The sequence below is a fragment of the Equus quagga genome, chromosome 2 (assembly GCF_021613505.1).
Source record: "Equus quagga isolate Etosha38 chromosome 2, UCLA_HA_Equagga_1.0, whole genome shotgun sequence".
Lineage (NCBI taxonomy): Eukaryota > Metazoa > Chordata > Mammalia > Perissodactyla > Equidae > Equus > Equus quagga.
Window position 1 is genome coordinate 41,465,427 of NC_060268.1, and position 16,681 is coordinate 41,482,107.

General features: G+C 44.9%; 2 protein-coding genes across 5 annotated transcripts in view; both read right to left on the reverse strand.

Annotated features, from left to right (window-relative positions):
- The window catches only part of SPG11 (SPG11 vesicle trafficking associated, spatacsin), a 75,696-nt gene extending 70,722 nt beyond the window's left edge, over window positions 1–4,974 (reverse strand). For all 4 annotated transcript variants that reach the window (XM_046654055.1, XM_046654053.1, XM_046654054.1 and 1 more), the window contains exons 1-3: window positions 4,710–4,974; window positions 1,806–1,990; window positions 734–958 (exon numbers count right to left, since the gene is read on the reverse strand). In XM_046654055.1, the coding sequence (XP_046510011.1) occupies window positions 734–958; window positions 1,806–1,990; window positions 4,710–4,963 (664 nt within the window). In that variant the 5' untranslated portion in view covers window positions 4,964–4,974. The remainder of the gene's footprint in view (window positions 1–733; window positions 959–1,805; window positions 1,991–4,709) is intronic.
- Window positions 4,975–7,158: 2,184 nt separating this feature from the next.
- PATL2 (PAT1 homolog 2) lies at window positions 7,159–16,162 on the reverse strand. The gene is made up of 14 exons (XM_046654629.1): window positions 15,803–16,162; window positions 14,956–15,182; window positions 14,254–14,334; window positions 13,335–13,477; window positions 12,740–12,817; window positions 12,379–12,520; window positions 10,989–11,109; window positions 10,792–10,889; window positions 10,524–10,577; window positions 10,289–10,422; window positions 9,989–10,148; window positions 9,376–9,516; window positions 8,448–8,545; window positions 7,159–7,890 (listed from the first exon to the last, which is right to left on the reverse strand). Exons 1-14 carry the CDS (start codon window positions 15,843–15,845, stop codon window positions 7,737–7,739), a joined length of 1,674 nt encoding a protein of 557 aa, XP_046510585.1. The 5' UTR covers window positions 15,846–16,162; the 3' UTR covers window positions 7,159–7,736.
- Window positions 16,163–16,681: the final 519 nt, after the last annotated feature.

The following is a 16,681-nucleotide window of genomic DNA, read 5'->3' on the forward strand; positions in this document are numbered from 1 at the left end:
TCAGTTCTTCAGTCATGCTAGCCAATCTCAAGTGCTCAACAGCCATATATACCTGGTGCCTATCGTGTTAGCACAGTTCTATAAACTGGCAACAACAATGAAGTTACTCCAATATTTTACATTTTTGCAAAAGAAATTTTAACACAGGTTATGATGTATCGAAAATAGAAAAACCATTCCTTTAACTTAGAAATGAAAGTTCCAAAATCATATAAGGGGTGATTTTTCAAGTCTTCAAAATAATTTTGCTGATGATCTGTCAAAAAAACTGTAATATTTTCCAAAAACAAATTAGAAGTAGTTAAGCAAACCATATGATTCACTAATATGAATCATCATTAGAGATAAGAGATGGACTATATTCATACATGAAAATATATGTATCACATAACCCATCATCTAAATCCTTGCTGGAACAAGCATATGGTAGATATTTAATATTTTGAGTAAATGGATAATGAAGAGCATATACAATTTAAAAAGAATGCAAATTGGATAAGATGATTTTGAACATGGAAAAATATATATGTATATACTGGAAAGCATTTGAATGGAATATAAAGCAATATAGTTGAGTATTTTAAGTTCATTAAGATCTTTTTTCCCTGAAAAGTTTTACTGAAAAATGAATCATTCTACCTATACCCCCGTCCCTAACGCTAAGAGTCTAAAAAGGCTCATCTTTCTAGGTATTCTCTGCCCTTGCATGTCACATCTTTACTGCGAAGGATACAGATCCAGCCTAAACTACTCAAAACAAAGAGAATTCCTCTGCAGAGCTGCGTGTCAATAATCCTGTCCACTGCCTGTGCAGGCAGAGGTAATGTAAAACAGTTGAGTACTCTAATCTCAGCATCTCTTTCAGGAAATACAACGTGCAGGATGATACACTTGTTGATGAACAATAATGATGTGTTATCGTGAAATGACAGAATTCTCAAAGATAATAAGGAAATACCTATGAAAGAAAAGGATATTATTTCAAATACATTGGTCACAACTTCATAAGTGGTAAATTTGATTCTGTAAACATAACACAAACAGGTAAAACAAAAAAGAAACAGCACTTGACTTAGTCCAACAGTAGGTAGTTATTGTTCGTACCCACCTAAGCAAGTGGTCATTGGAAGGTAGGTAAGAAGATGAACAAAGATGGCCTACAATGTCTTTGTTCCTTCTGTTTATGGCCCAAGTCTGATAGCACACCAGAAGGCCTCACAAGGACAATGAGACTTTTTTTTAAAAAAAAAAAAAGAAGGAAACTTAAAATCAAGTGTGGCAAGTATGCTACTGCGCTAAAAACAGAAGACTGACTGCTTTGATTTCTGCTCCCTGTAGCCCTCGAGGACACAGTAAATAGCTGTGTACCCAGTCTATATCAGCACTAGCTAACAAAAATGCGTCAACCACAAATGCGAGCCACATACGTAATTTTAAATTTTCTAGCAGCTACATTGGAAAAAAAAAGAAACAGGTGAAAGTAATTTTAATATACATTATTTACCCCATATCTAAAATATCATTTCAACATGCAATTAATATAAAAAACCATTAATGAGATATTTTACTTTTTCAATACTAAATCTTCAAAATCTGGTATGCATCTGACATTTAAATTTCATCTTAATTCATGTTAACCACATTTCAAGTGGTCAACAGCCCTATGTGGCTAGTGGCTACTGTCCTGCACAAGGCAGATGTCCCTCCAGGATTTCACCTCTATAAGAATTTTTCCTGAAATATATAAAATTACCTAGTAATGTCACGGATTTCAACATGCTGAAAGACTACCTGTAAATACTTACTGATATTTAGATCTTCAACGAGCTTTTGCAATCTCTCCTGACTATAGCTATACAAAATGGTTGCATCACATCTTCCATCTTTCAAATTAAATTCATAGATGAGCAGTTCATAATTGTCAGTAAGAGCGAGCAGTCTGGGCTTGTCTGTTGGTGCGCTGCTGTTATGAGAATCCTCCCACACAAAACTGAGGAAAAAGTTTAGATTATTTATTATATTCTATATCCACGATATTTACCCACAGTAGTGAGGGCAGAAGGGCAGAATGAGTAGACAACAGTTCTCTGGTTCACCTAGGAGCATTAATTCTACAGTTAACTTAGGAAAATATAACCCGCTCTAGGACATCCCATCTCTTCCCCCTTCCCGTTCCTCACATCTTCCTCCTCGGCCCCCTTCATGCCAATACAAGAATATAGGAGTGGGTGGTGAAAAGGGGGCATGCAGCAAGAAATGGTGGCTCCTTTTATTCCTTCATCCTTAATCCTGACTGATTTGTTTAAAGGAACTGTCATGATCAAGGATAAGTTTCAAAAACCAAATATTTTATTTGTATTAAATAATGTTATGTATTATGTATTTTATTTATATGAGATGAGGCTCACAATTAACAAAATAGGTTTTGCTAAATTAAATGCTTTCAGTGACGTAAAAAGAAAGCGATTGTTTTTATTTAGACTTTGAAGACTCATACAGTACACTATAGAATAGCTCTGTCCAACAGAACTTTCTATATGATAGAAATGTTCTACCTAACTGCATTGTCCAACACAGTAGCCAACAGCCACATGTGGCTACTGAGCACTTGAAATATGTGTGAATAGTGCAACTGAGGAAATGAATTTTAAATTTTAAGTCATGTGTGGCTAACGGCTACCATGCTGGACAACGCAGTTGCAGAATTTTTAAAGCAGTGTAATGTCAACAAACCAACACTGGTTAACAAGGATGGAAAGAGACTAATGATGCTACAGCTTCAAATTAAATAATAAACTTAAATTACATTTTAAAAATAAATGGGCCCCAATTCTGAAAAAAGTGCAATAGAATAAGATGAGGCTAGCATGCTGATAAAATTTCATCTTTTCAAAAAAGCTTTTTTTCTACAGAAGTAGTAAGTTTTGGGGCCAGCCCCGTGGCCAAGTAGTTAAGTTCGTGCACTCTGCTTCAGTGGCCCAGGGTTTCACTGGTTCTGATCCTGGGCATGGACCTAGCACCGCTCGTCAAGCCATGCTGAGGTGGTGTCCCACATAGCACAAACAGAAGGACCTGCAACTAGAAAACACAACTATGTACTGGAGGGGCTTTGGGGAGAAAGGAAAAAAAAAAAAGAAGACTGGTGACAGATGTTACCTCAGGTGCCAATCTTTAAAAAAATAAAAAAGTAGTAGTAAGTTTTATAACTAAAAAAATTGAACTTGGTGCTCTTACATCCTTATTACAGAAGAAGACTGACAACGGTTTATATTTCCATCTTTATACCTAGACTGATGATTTTTCATGAATATCCAATTCCTGACTGTTTACACTGAAAATCTGGAAAACAATCTAAATATCGAATACAGAAAAGGTTAAACAAATTAAGATATTTAAAAGGCAGAACACTGTGACACCATTAACATCATTAGCACATGGATTATACTGCCACATGGAAAGGTAGGAAATTTTCAATGAAAATAAAATACAGAATGTACAGTAATTTCAACAACATAAAAAGGACTATATAGATCTTGAGAAAAGTGGGAAGTAAACCCTGAATACTATAAACTCCTTCTTATTTTTACCCTATGAAGTATTCTAATCTAATTAAAATTCAAGTCAAATAAAAAAATAAAAAAGAAGCTCTTGTTGATCTTCCTCTCATTTCATGCAGTAGCTTATGAACGCCCCCATCACTTCTTATCTTCTGTTAGGTTCTCAAGCACCTGAAGAGTTCTGCTTCTTGTCTCTGTTTCATTCCTTTCTCTACAGGTCTGTCTTCATAGATAATACTGCTGAATAAACTTGTTGCTAGGAAGAGGAATCTCTCCTTAGGGGAAGTCAGAGACCAGGAATAAAGAAGCCAAACACAGAACAGGTTAAAGCATTCACTGTGATTTACCAAACGAATCTCTACTGTCAGGCACTGTTACAGCACCTGGAGATTTCCACGTAAGACACCTCTTGCTATTCAGTCTTAACGAGATCGTTTCCAAAATGCTTTCTATTATTAAAAAGAGCCCAATCAAAGACTCAGAGGGCAGTCACAAACTTAAGGATGTAAACTCTAAGTCCTGGACCGAGAATTACAGAAGTGGACAGTAATACATGATTGTAATTTTTCTCTATCTTCCCAAATCACGCAAGTCTCACACGTAAGAATTGTGTCTTATTCGATTTTTTTTTTTTTACATTCCTGCTAGGTAACAGTGAGAGCGTATAACTTATTTGTTGAGTGAATAAATGAATAAACGAATGGACAAATTGGACTGTACTTGAAGGGGGGAAAAAGGCCCATATGTGAAGAAAATCGCTATTTGTTTTAGGGGTAAGAAGAAGATATTAGGATGACTCAAACTAGAGATGATCCCCACCTGGCACCTTTAACGAATTTAACTGAAAGAAAATGGGCATGGCACACAGCACACTGACAATTAACCAACTATGTGTTGATTAATTAATCAAGTATGTGCTGAATGAATAAAAGAATCAGCGTCTAAGCATGCCGGGTCCGCCGCTGCCAGCAGAGGAATCGGGAAGCAAGGGTGCGGGATGCAACAAAAGCGAGGAAAACGTTCGCTTCTGAGGCATTTCCCGCGGCTGTCATTCCTCTCCCGCCACCTCCACGCCAGGAGGGGGACACTGGGGCCAGCCGAGCGAAGGCTCCGGACTCCCCCGCCACTGCCCAGTCCTCCCGCAGCACTTACTGCCGAAAGGGGCCATCCAGGCGGCAGCCGCCCCCGCCCCGGCCTCCGGGCGCCAAGGAGAGCACTTGAAGGCCGCCCGAGGCCGTCAGGCTCCCCAGAACCTCCTGCTCTCTGTGCAGCTGCGCCCGGGCCCCTAGCCGCCCCGTTGTCTCGGCGGGAACTGGCACCAACAACATAGGCAGAACCCGCTCCATGGCTGCAGCGTTGCAGCTACAGCCGGCAGCGGCACTTCCGGCCGCCTGCTCTGCAGCCATCGTGGCTCGGCGGTTTCTTCCGGTCACCCGCGCCGGACCCCGCCTGCATCCTGGGCATGCGCAGTGTAGCAGACCCGCTCGCAGACCCGTGCCTCCCGGGGAAAGCTGCTGAGCTGCGTCTGCGCAGTTACGTTCCCAGCTGTGGGGGACATACGCAACCGCTCCAGCAAAGCCGCTTCTGCCTTTGCCTCAAGCCGGCTGTCTATTCTGAAACAGCTGAGGGCCTAATTTAGCGGCCTAAGGCAGGCTGTAGCAGCTGTTCTCACACGTGGCATTACCCTTTGCTGCTTTAATCTGGCTGCCTCCTATCTATTGGAACACTGTTTCTGTCTCTCTCCTTGGCTTTTCTTATTGTGCTTTTGTTTGTTTACAGGCCCTGGGGTGGTGCAATGTCCTTGGTAGTGTGGACGGATCCATCATGAAGGAGTTGGCCTAAACGCTGAAGTCAAATAGTATCCATTGTTACAGGCTGGGAAACAGGGTGGGCAAGGGCTGGAGGTGGTAGCGTTCCTGTTTCATTACTCCTTTATTCTCAGGGAAGTGGGATCTAAGATCGTCAGCAAAGAGGGAGAGGAGCAGAGGAGATAGAGAATCGGTGGGGAGTAGGCATTTTGGAAAGGTCTCCTAATAGACAGCAGTACCTTTCCTATCAACACATTCTTTTCCACAATCAGATGGGGTCACATGGCTATTCACGGCCAACTCCTCCATGTGTGCTGTAATTCCCGTCCCCTGTTGTTCTAGGATTTTGTGTCTGTAAAGTTGTTTATCTTCTGTATTGGTTTTCTCCCCTCTTGTTGGAGTGCTTTCACACATGCTGTTACGTCATTCTTTAAAAAAAAAAAAAATCGTCCCTTAGGGGCCAGCCTGTGCCTGAGTGGATAAGTTCGGCATTCTGCTTAGGTGGCCCAGGGTTTCGCTGGTTCACATCCCGGGTGAGGACAGGGCACTGCTTGTCAGGCCATGCTGAGGCAGTGTCCCACATGCCACAGCTAGATAGACACACAACTAAAATATACAACTATGTATTGGGGGGATTTGGGGAGGAAAAAGCAGGGGGAAAAAAAGTTTGGCAACAGTTGTTAGCTCAGGTACCAATCTTTAAAAAAAGAAAAAAATCATCCCTTAGCATATATCGACCACTGCCTACTGTCAAATTTCTGCTTCCCTTTTAGAGAATTCCAAGTTGACTCCGGTAGTCAGTCCCTCCCTCCTCATCTCAACCCCTGTCCACCTCGAGGTCCTCAATGATCTTCATATTGCGGCAACCAGCCATGTCGCTCTATCCTCATCCCTCACGCCTTTCTTAAAGTACTTTCTTTTCAACTTTCCTACCACCACTTCCATAGTTTTTCACCTATTTCACTGATAACTCCTCTTCAGTCTCCTACGTTACTTTCCTGTTTAAAATTCTGACTTCCCATCACAGTTAAAAAAATCTTTTTTTTTTAAATCATGGCTTACAGATCTATACCCTGCCCACTCTTCTCCAACCTCATCACTCCACCTCACCCCCATCTGTGTACTACAGCCACTTCCATTTATTCCTGAAACACACCAAGTTCATTTTCACTTTGGGGCTTTGTGCTCACTAGTGTCTCTACACGGAATACCTGTCACTCGTTTCAGCTTAAATGTAACCTCTGTTGACAGGCCTTCCTGGACCATTCCACTCCAGTCACTCAATTTTGTTTTCACCATGGTATTTCTCACTAGATGTTTTGTGACAGTCCCTGTCCAACCAGAATGTAAGCTTCAAAAGAGCAGGGACTTTGTGTTGCTCAGCAGTGTTACCCTACCACCTAAAACAGGGCCTGATTCATAAAAGGCACTCTACTGTTTGTTGATGAATGCATGACCTTGTTTGTCAAGTTAAACCAAACATTTCATATCCCAAAGATATTTATATCCAACCCTCTTAGCTCAGGTAGGGCTCCTTTCTCCTTATAAAAAATGGCAACCCTGAAACATGATCATTTCCAAAGTCATACTTTTGTTAGACATAAGGCCTTATTCCTTATGTTAAGGACAATCTTGAAGCATTTACACATAAGAAAATAGCTTTCATTATACCTAATTTACAAACAAGTTAACACATTTTTCTATTATCTCTTTAATTATACCTTATTATGCCATGCCTTTTTAGGCATATCATTCAGGTTTTTAAAGAAAGAATAAGAAAATGTTTTTGGGCAGGGTCTTCCAATATATCAAGGCATAATAAATGTCTTCAGACTGTCTGGATCCCTGTAGACATAGCCCATACAGCTAGGATCTGATTAAACTTTTCCCACATGTACATATTCTAGAACAATGATCAGTAGATCCAGGCAAGCCTACAAAGAAAACAGATGTTAGCTGCAAACACAAATCCATTTTGTAAAGTATTTGTGTGATTTGACTAGTATCTGACTCTTTATAGCAGATGGTAAATTCTGAGAACAGAGATGACCTCCATGTTCACGCTTATATTTTGGAATAGTTGTCCCTCCTATTTCTTGAATGAACAATTCAGCTTCTCTAATTCTTCCTTCAAATAGCTTAGCATGATAAATGACCAAAGCACCTGGGAATAAATTAAAAGTTTTGGCTGAAGAAACAGGCCACAGGGTCCTAACTTGGAACGGACTACTTACTCAGTAAACGCCACAGTGTCTAGAAGTTCTAAAAGCATGGTATCCTCCATACTCATAGTTTAAAAGAAGTAGAGAGGTAAGTGACAGAACCTAGACTGGGCTTGAACAAAGGGCTATGACCTCATTTCTGCCATCACTTACTCCATCCTAGCCTCCAACTGCTGTACCAATTGTTTATCCACGTGGTGACAGAACAGGGGAAGAAGGTTGCTGGGAAAGGTTAGGGGTTCTGCCAGAGAGGCTGTAGGCATTTGGGCTATCTCCCAGGCAATCAGAACCACCATGTCTGTCCTGGAGGCAGAGAAGAAGAAATACATTGTAGTCTTTGTATTTCTGCAGGAGACAGACTCAAGGCCAAGGGTCCTTATCCTCTGCTACCACTATCACTGTCTGTGCACATAGCAATTAAGAGATAACATTTGCATGTTTGGTATGTGCCAGGCAAGGCTTAGTGCCTTATGAATCTTCCTCTTATTAAATCTTGAGAACTCTAAGTGGTTAGTACCATCACCCCTTGATCCCTTTTTATAGATGAGGAAACAGACTAAGAAGTGAATTGACATGCCCAAAAGTTACAGTGCTAGTAAGTGATAGAGGCAGAATTCAAACCTAGGTCTATTTGACTCTAAAGCTTGTCCCCCTGATTACTGTGTTACACTGCCTCCCATAGGAAACCAATAGTCCAGGGCACTGGAGAGGGGGAGAAAAAAAACTAGAATAGCTACAACTCTGCGGGTTATCCCTTCTCTGTCCAACCTCCTCCTTGATGCTTCCATAGACCACTCAGGAAATACCTCATCTGGCTCAGCCCACACGTCCCAGGGGTACTGAGGCCTTTATGATCTTACCAGGTGGTATAGTCACTGTTGGATTTCTCTAGAGAAGAATCCAGGGATACCAGCTGCTCCCCATGACTTAGCAGGGCATAGAGCAAAGATATTCCAAACTGCAAGTGATCAAGTGTTCAGGGTAAAATGAGTTCACCATAGACATTCAGTGTTTCCCTGGCTCTATCTTCCCAACTGAAAGGGCAAGTTCACAGGTACAAATGGAGCCCAACACCCATGAAACTGTCAGGTTACATTGGCTGGCCAAAGAACTCAGACCTTTCCAAGGAAATCACTTCTCTGAACTTTCCCCAAAGATTCTTTTGGGGAGCTGATTTAAATGCACACTCATGGACTCCACGCTTGGGGTCAGCGTCTGTAGATCAGGAGTAAACCCAGGATTCTGATACAGGTAGTTTGTGGACCCCACTCTAAGAAGCATGGCTTAAGCAGAGATCTTCAGAGTGGGGTTCACAAGATAATCCACTGGGTTATTGGAAGAAGACGCCAGAACTTTCACTTCTGGAGTCTCATCTTTTAAAACTTTCTATCTTGTATTTATTATGTACCTAATATTAGCATAGTGTTACATGTATATGACTTATGAACAAACACATGGGTGATACTGTTCAGAATTGTTTTACTAAAAGGGATACACAATCTAAAGAGTTTGATGACCTCTGCTCTAGAGATCCACAACAGCACATCATCAGAGAGCTTGTTAGAAAAGCTAAGGCATGGGTCCCACCCCAGGTCTACTGAATGAGGCTCTCTAGGGGTGGGACCACGTGTTCAATAAGCTCTCCAGGTGACCCAAGTGCTCTCTAGAAATTGAGAAGCACTACAGAGGATAAGATGGAGAAATGAGAACATTCTCCCACTCATTCTTTGCCAGTGATACCACCTGGAAGACATCCCTGGAAAGAGAAAAGCCTCCCAGGTGTGTTACCTGATTCTGAAGCACCACAGTGACTGGCCGCTCTGAGGAGCCAGGTGCTAGCAGTGTTAGTCCCTGAAGTCCTTGGAGGAGTTCATGGAAGGTCAAGTGACTGATACATCTGTCCAGAGGTTTGAACAACATTGGTAGGGCCTGCAAGAAGGTCAGTAAGCACCTCTCTCAGATTCTGCTACAATTTCACCTCGTCCTACCTCACCTCAACCCCCTTTTCTTGCTGACCTGCCTTTGGCACCTTCCTGGTCAGGTTTTACCAGGCCTATAACCACTCACGTCTCTCCATCCCTAGGCACAGGTCCTTCAATACCTACTTGTTCTAGGATGCCTTCCCTAAGAAAAGTAGATATGGGGCTCAACACTTGTCTCAAACTTCCACAGCACACTCACACCTGTGCAACCATATGCCCATGTGTTTTTCATTCTTTGTACCTGAAGATGATCAGCTGTTCCCATAGTAGTTTTAACTCCCTTACCTGAGGGTGGCAGGGTCAGCGCCCCTCACTGCCCAGCACTTTCTCTGCCATCTCTGGGAGTGCGGAGTGGAAGAGGAGGAAAGATCCCTAACCTGACCACAAACCATCCTCTTCTCTACTCAATGCCACAGTACCTGATCAGCCACATCCCTCCTGACCAGAAGGGGCAGATGGTGGGTGATAGCCAGAAGAAGGCTAACAGCTTGATTCTGGGGCAGGAAGGGGAGCATCCGGGCCACTAGGGCTTTCCCCTTCCTCACAGAGAGCACCTGCAGGAAGCCATCTGCTGCCTCCCTACAGGTGAGATAGGAGAGCATTTTCAGGGCTCTGCATGGAGGAGAGGACTACCTGTTAGAAAAGAGGAACAGAAGCAAAGCCAATGTCTTTGCTGATCCTTCCCTTCCTGGGCTGAGGTGTGACCCTCCCATACTCACTCCAGATTATTCTGCTCCTGGGTCTTTAAGGCCAGGAAGAGCTTCTCCACCTGGTTGCTCTGCTGCTCAGAGTAGCAGGGTTCTGGAGGCCCATCCTTCTGGCCTTCCTCTATCTCTAGTAACTGAAGGAACATCTGGGAATTCGAGGGTGGGAAAAGCGGAAGAGGTAAACTTGAGCAATATCCCATTCTCATGGGTAAGTTAGGAACTCATCCCCAAGGAGCTGATAGCTCACCTTCTCAATGTGGTGCAACACCTGAAGCTTCTGACTGCTTGCAGCTCCTGCCTCCTAGGAGAAAGGGTTCCTGGCCATCAGCCTCACCTACAAAGCAGCAGCTCAGGCCTCTGGAGAGCTAAAAATAGAGCTGGAAAGGCTAGGCACAAAGTCTGATCACACTTCCTCACTCTTAGGTCACAGTCTGAACGTAAGCATGACAGTGCTCCAGACCTTTCTTCAAAACAGGGGAAGAGAAAAAAAGGTTCTGGGAAGATAACACTCCTACCTGCTCTTGAGTTCCATGGGGTACAGCATCAATAGCTCGGCGAGGGCTGAAACACGTTGATACAGCTACCTGGCCCAGGGAACCCTCAATTCGAACCACTGCACAAAAGGAGTTAGGAGAGGCATATTCTCCTCCCCTTTCCACCCTATGTCCTCTTAGATGTCCAGCCCATCCCAGCAAGTCAGCCCTGGTCCTACCTGACTCGTAAGCCTCTGCCTTCTGAATGTAAGGCGTTACCAGCTTGAGGGACTCAACCTTGTTCTTTCTCCCAAGTAGCTCGTCATCTGCCTGCTTCTTCTCTAGTTTCTGATAATACTTCTGCGAGTCCATGGAATAGAAAAATGTATGCTCATCTTCTGAACTTAGAATTAAGGGTCTCAAGTGCAACCTCTTAATACACCCTTTCCTACAGTATTCATTCCAGAAATGATCCTGGCACCTTAGGCCCTTCTAGCAATTGTCCTAAAGCATCTTACACACCCTGGGTCTCACGCCACATACCTTAGAGTCCCCATACTAAGGACTTTAAGAGTTAGACACCATCGCCAGATCTGGTGGAAAGGCAGAGAGCAAAGTGGAAAGCCAGGAAGCAAACCTGTCCCAGCATCTGCAACCTTCCCGCATTCCTTACTCCCAAGTTACGTGCTGCACACCGCATATCCTCCCCCTCCCCATTTTAATTTTGTGATCCTACCTGTGCTTTCCAAAATCAGAGTTATCTGATGGCATGTAGACCATCAGCAGCTTGAAGTACCAAGAACACTATTGCCAATTGGCCTGTAGGCCAGTTTTAGACTTCTCAGGATTTGATCAGCAGCTCTAATATCTTCTTAAAGAAGTCTGTAAAATCCCAAGCTAAAATAAAGCCACTGAGAGTCAAACAAGAATTTGAATAAAGCTCCTTCCTTTAGGAGCAGTGCCAAAAAGGCAAGAGTATAAAACTATTTCACTTTCAATGATCCTGGCACAAAGAGGAGAGTTTTTCAAGTGTAATGGAAAGAAAGAAACTAATGTAAACAGGAAGGAGATCAAGCTGGAACTGTGATGGGGGTTCATGGAGGTTGAGGAGAAAGTGAGACACAGCCTCAACAACCCAAAAACCCATAGACAAAGACTTGCCCCATAAATAAAGGGGAGATAGGAAGCAGGGGGAAATGAGTCAAAATGTCTGCCAGCATTTGTTCAATTCAACAGATTGAATCCCACTATTTATAAGATCCCTGTTTTAGATCTAAAAAAGTGAAAAGTAGATGAATGTTTATAACAAGACATTTCTAAGATCCACATAAGTGTGCGAAGGTGGAAAAGTCCGTATTTCCATGCCGAATAGGGGGAATTCTTGGCAAAGGATGGAGACAAAACCTGAGTGTGTTTGGGGAATTGTAAATAATCCCATTTGGCTGAAGTGTAGGAGAATAGAGGGGAATGAGCTTGGAATGTCAACTTTAGAAATATGGCCCCTATTCTGTAGTGATTGCCTCACCCACCTGAATGGACATGGCCTCTAAGAGCTGAAGAGAGGATCCGAGAGGGACCAGGGAGTTCAGGCCCCAAGGTCAGAGGCTAGGAAGAACACCTGGGGCTCACCTGGTAGTAATAATCATCCAGGCGGGGGTTCTCACTCTGCAGCTGAACCATCTGCACTTTTATCACCCAGTCCTTCTCTTTTCGGGTCATGAGGTTAGCATAGGGGTCTGGTTGCTGAGACCAAGGCTTCTTGGCTGGGGGACTTCAAGCCAGGAGGAGCATCCCTTTAGATTCACCCACCCAGCCACAATGAACTTCCCAAGGAGTGGTGAGCTTGGAGTGGTGCTGTCAGGGAAGGATGGGAGCGAGTGCAGAGGTGGGCAACACCGTGAGAGTCTTAATTGTACAGGGTCTTTGGGAATCACAAGGGAATACCCAGCATGCAGACGAGTATCAGCCCTGCTGCTTGTCTAGACTTTACCTTTGCATTCGACTATGCTGCTGCAGCTGCAGGAGCCGTTGGTGCTGAGGGTGAAGCTGGGTCAGATGACTGGGAAGACTTAGAAAGAAATTTGGACTGGGTGAAAGCAAGCTCTCAGCTCCCTACCCCTTCAATTCATTTAGCCTCATCCTAACCTCAGCAGGACATCAAAGGGAATCCTATCTGTTTATGTGCCTCCCCAAAGTCAGCCACATGAAACATCACAATCCTAGCTCAGCAGGGCTCACATTCTCCTCCAAGATAGATTTTTCTGCAGTTTGGCTGCAGGAAATCTTGACACAGTAGAAAATCATTTACCCTGTTTGTCAGGAGTTCTGAGTCCTAATCTCAGTTCTCCATGCCAGCTAACCACAAGTAAGTTCTTTTTAGTCTTCCTGGCCTTCCATTTCCTCATCTGTAAGGGAGAAGGGACTGGACTCTTCCTGAGAATTCTCTTTTTAAGTTTCTATAAGTAAGTTTCTGTGGCAGCTGGTAGAGTGGCCCCTACTCCTCATCAGCCCCTACCTTCTGAGACTTCTAGAGAAGAGCTCAGCCTGTCGTGGATGCTGGGGTACCCGGCACCCTGATCCAGTACCTGAACTTAGGGGGCCATGAGGTCGGCAGGCTGCAGAAGAGAGATGGGTCTGGCAAGAGCAGTTGATGTCCAAAATGGCACGCTGGAGAGTTGGCGCTGGGAAACTTAGGCCGGAAAAGAACTGGCGACAGGTAGTCCAGGGTCTGGGAGAAGAAGTAAGAGGTTTCGGACCAGGGCATCTCCATCAACAGAATGCTGCTCTTGTTGCCAAGTGCTTTTCCTACCTCTATATTCTCACCTGTCTTTTTCCTTAAGAACCTCACCCAACATTTTGCCATCTTGGGGGCCCTCAAGCCAGCTGTGAGGGCACCAGACTGTGGATCCTGCTCATTTCTAACAGGGTTTATCACCTCCTAGGGCGCGCCTCTTCAGTCCCCGACACTGTGGGGCATGTGCTTTTCCTACTGTCTGGAAAGTCAACACCTCTCCCTCTCCTCTTTGTAAGTCTTGTCTCAGGCTCTTGTGTCAGCTACTGGGGTGACACTTATGTGTCTCTTTTCTGATTCATCCGAGGTCCTCCCCAGAGCTGCAATTTGCTTCTCATTCTCCCTGCAGATTTCCTGCAATTCTTCTACCCCAGACCATGTTCCCATTATGCAGTTAATTGAAGGGCAGGTGCTCTTTCTAGCCCTAAGCTCAATGCTGCTCTCATCTGCTGAAATATTTTGTAAGGTGGAAGTAGGGTCCTAGGTTCTTTTTTTCATCTGAATGGCCAGCTGTCCCAGAACCACCTCTGTCATTTACCAAGCTTACCTACATTATGGACATCTCCCACCTCCCATACCCACACTTCACTTTGGGTGCTTCATCTCCAGAGCAAGGTCAAGAGCACTGAACATAATGGAAATAAGGGACACTTGGCACGCTCCTTCTCAGCACCCAGTTACTTTCTCATAGGATGGAGACTAGAGAGACTCACCTGCCACAGAAAGTGCAAGGAGGTAGGTGACATCCCCAGCACATCAGGGATCTTGATTCCAGGGGAACTGAGACCACCTCTCTGGAATAGGAGGAAGGAAAGCCCAGGCTTGAATGAGCCCCTGTGGTGTTTTCTACGTTCATGTGTGTCCATGAGGTGTGGCAGCAAGGCCAACAATTTCCACCACCCAGGAGAACGGCAGCCTGGCCTTCCCTCATAATCAAAGGCAACTGGGCCAGGACCCCTCTCCTTCCTCTGAAAGGATGCAAGACTGGTATCTCAGGAGTAGGTTGAAGGAGGGTCTAAGTCACTTCTTTCTACATGTGATTCCTTGTCTTTCTCCACTGGTTTCGGGAATCCAAGGGAATAAATACCAGTTATGGACCATTGAGACACAGGGGCCCAGGGTTGAAGATGACTCACCTTCAGCACCAGGAGCAGGACCAGCACCTATGGACAATGCACAGCCCTGCTAGGACCTGATTTTTAAGGTGAAGCCAGCAGCACAAACTAAGTCGGAGATAGGAGGAAAGGAGGAAGGAAAGAGAGAGTCCCTACTGGGGTTCAAGCCTGAAATAGAAAGTGTTAACCCAGAACCTATCTTAGAAAGGGATAGAGAAGAGGAGAGGGATGTTTAGCAACAGTCCATGAGCTGCAGACAGTTCAGGACAACCGTGCCCCCACCCACTCCTGCCATAGTACCTGGGTGTTATGGACAGCACTGAGCACGGCTGGATCCCCAAGATCTTTCTCATCCTCCTCCTCCTCCTCCTCTTCTTCCGGGTCTGGGGCTAAATCTGGATCTGGATCCAGATCCTCCTCCCCCTCCTCATTTTCTTCCTCTTCCTCCAGTTGGGAGGCAGACACCAGCTCCTTCTCTGGAGCCAAGGAAACACAGGACTTGGCTGGGCCTTGTTTTAAGTGGGGGCCTGAGGAGGAAGTAGACAGGGGTGCAGGTGTGAGGAGTCTCATCTCGAGAGGCTACTTCTCAAGAGCGCTTCTGTTCATAAGCCATCTCCGCACCACCTTCAAACAACGCCTCTTGTTCTAAGGGTTCAACGCAGCCTCACTACCCCAGGGGGCCCCTAACTGTCCCCCATGGAGCAAATGGAACCGGCAGGTAGCAAACACCTTCACTTTCCACACGTCCTCTTCAATTGCCTCATTAGATACCACCAGTCTTCACCTGCTCTCCCCCACCTGACAGCCCTTTCTGTGCCTCTTTAATCAACCGAGTTCCAGCTGCCCGGACTCACTGCAATTTAACCCTTTCTGTGCCAGATACTTTACATGTACGGTATATATTCATTTGACTCTCGCAACAACTATATAAGGCTGTTATTGATAATTTCACTGTGAAGGTGAGGAAAGTATGGCTCGCAAAAGTGATCTCAGTCACCCAGCGTGATGTAGCAAGTAAGGAGAAGAGTTTGGAATCACTCTCAGCGATTCTGGACACCCAAGCCCACGTCCATGCGCCGAACCAGACCAGCAAGTCTCTGCACCCCTGGGCCTTTTTATCCAGATAGCACGGACAAGTTGGTGATACCTTCAAGGCATTTCATCTTTGCAGGCTGGCCAACTCCCTCCATGGCCGTTTCCTCTGGCGAGAGAGCTGTGTCAGCCTCTAGAAGGTAAACCTGGGACAGAGAAGAGACCCAGAGGCACCCTCCTGCTCAGTAAAGATAGCACGGCACCCTAAAACCTCCGTGGTCTCCTCCCAGCAAGGTTGTCAGAGGAGTATTGGCCCAGGGTCTCAAGGAGCAGGACTGCTCTAAACCCCCACCCTCTCTCTGACTTCACCAGCCCAGCTCTAGGGAGTTGTCCTGCAAAGGGACAGAAATGAGGGACAGGTCTAGTTGAAGGAGAAGCACTCCCGTGCAGACATCACCAGGCTCCGTCTGCGCACGGTGAAGTGGCCTCACAGCTGCCTTGTTGCTGACACGCACCGCCTGACAGTTGCCGTCGTTCTTGCTTAGTTTAGCTGTGGCAGCCTGGGCCAGGGCTGGCTTACTGCCCCTGACTTTAAGAGTCCTAGCCCCTCCCCGGCTCTCCTGTTAAAGGGCCAACCACTGCCTCTTGGGAGAAATATGAGAACATAATATTACAATAAAGAAAGCTCTTGAAAGAGCAAGGAAAATAAACTGCATTTTTAACCATCCAAGGTTGTAAGTGCAGCTTATTGGAATCAATATTTGGGAGCAGATGTTTACAAAGAGGATCCCTGTTTTCCACAGCCATCATAGGAACTTTGTGAGGTTATGTTCCCCTCAATCCCTAGGTTTTGCTCCATCAAAACTAGATAGGAAAGCCCTGGGTGGATCTGAGATTACCTAGCAACCAAGTTCTCAGTGCTTCAGGGCAGCATCTGGTAACGCTTGCCCTTCACTGGGTCCCGTAAGCTTGAGTCTGCTGCCCGGCTTAAACC

Coding starts and splice junctions, on each gene's coding strand:
- PATL2 (XM_046654629.1), bottom strand. CDS start 15,845: ATGGAGGGAGTTGGCCAGCCTGCAAAGATGAAATGCCTTGAAG. Junction 11,110..12,378: donor TGGATGATTATTACTACCAG/GTGAGCCCCAGG, acceptor ATGGACTCGCAG/AAGTATTATCAGAAACTAGA. Junction 10,890..10,988: donor GGCAGAGGCTTACGAGTCAG/GTAGGACCAGGG, acceptor CCTTTTGTGCAG/TGGTTCGAATTGAGGGTTCC.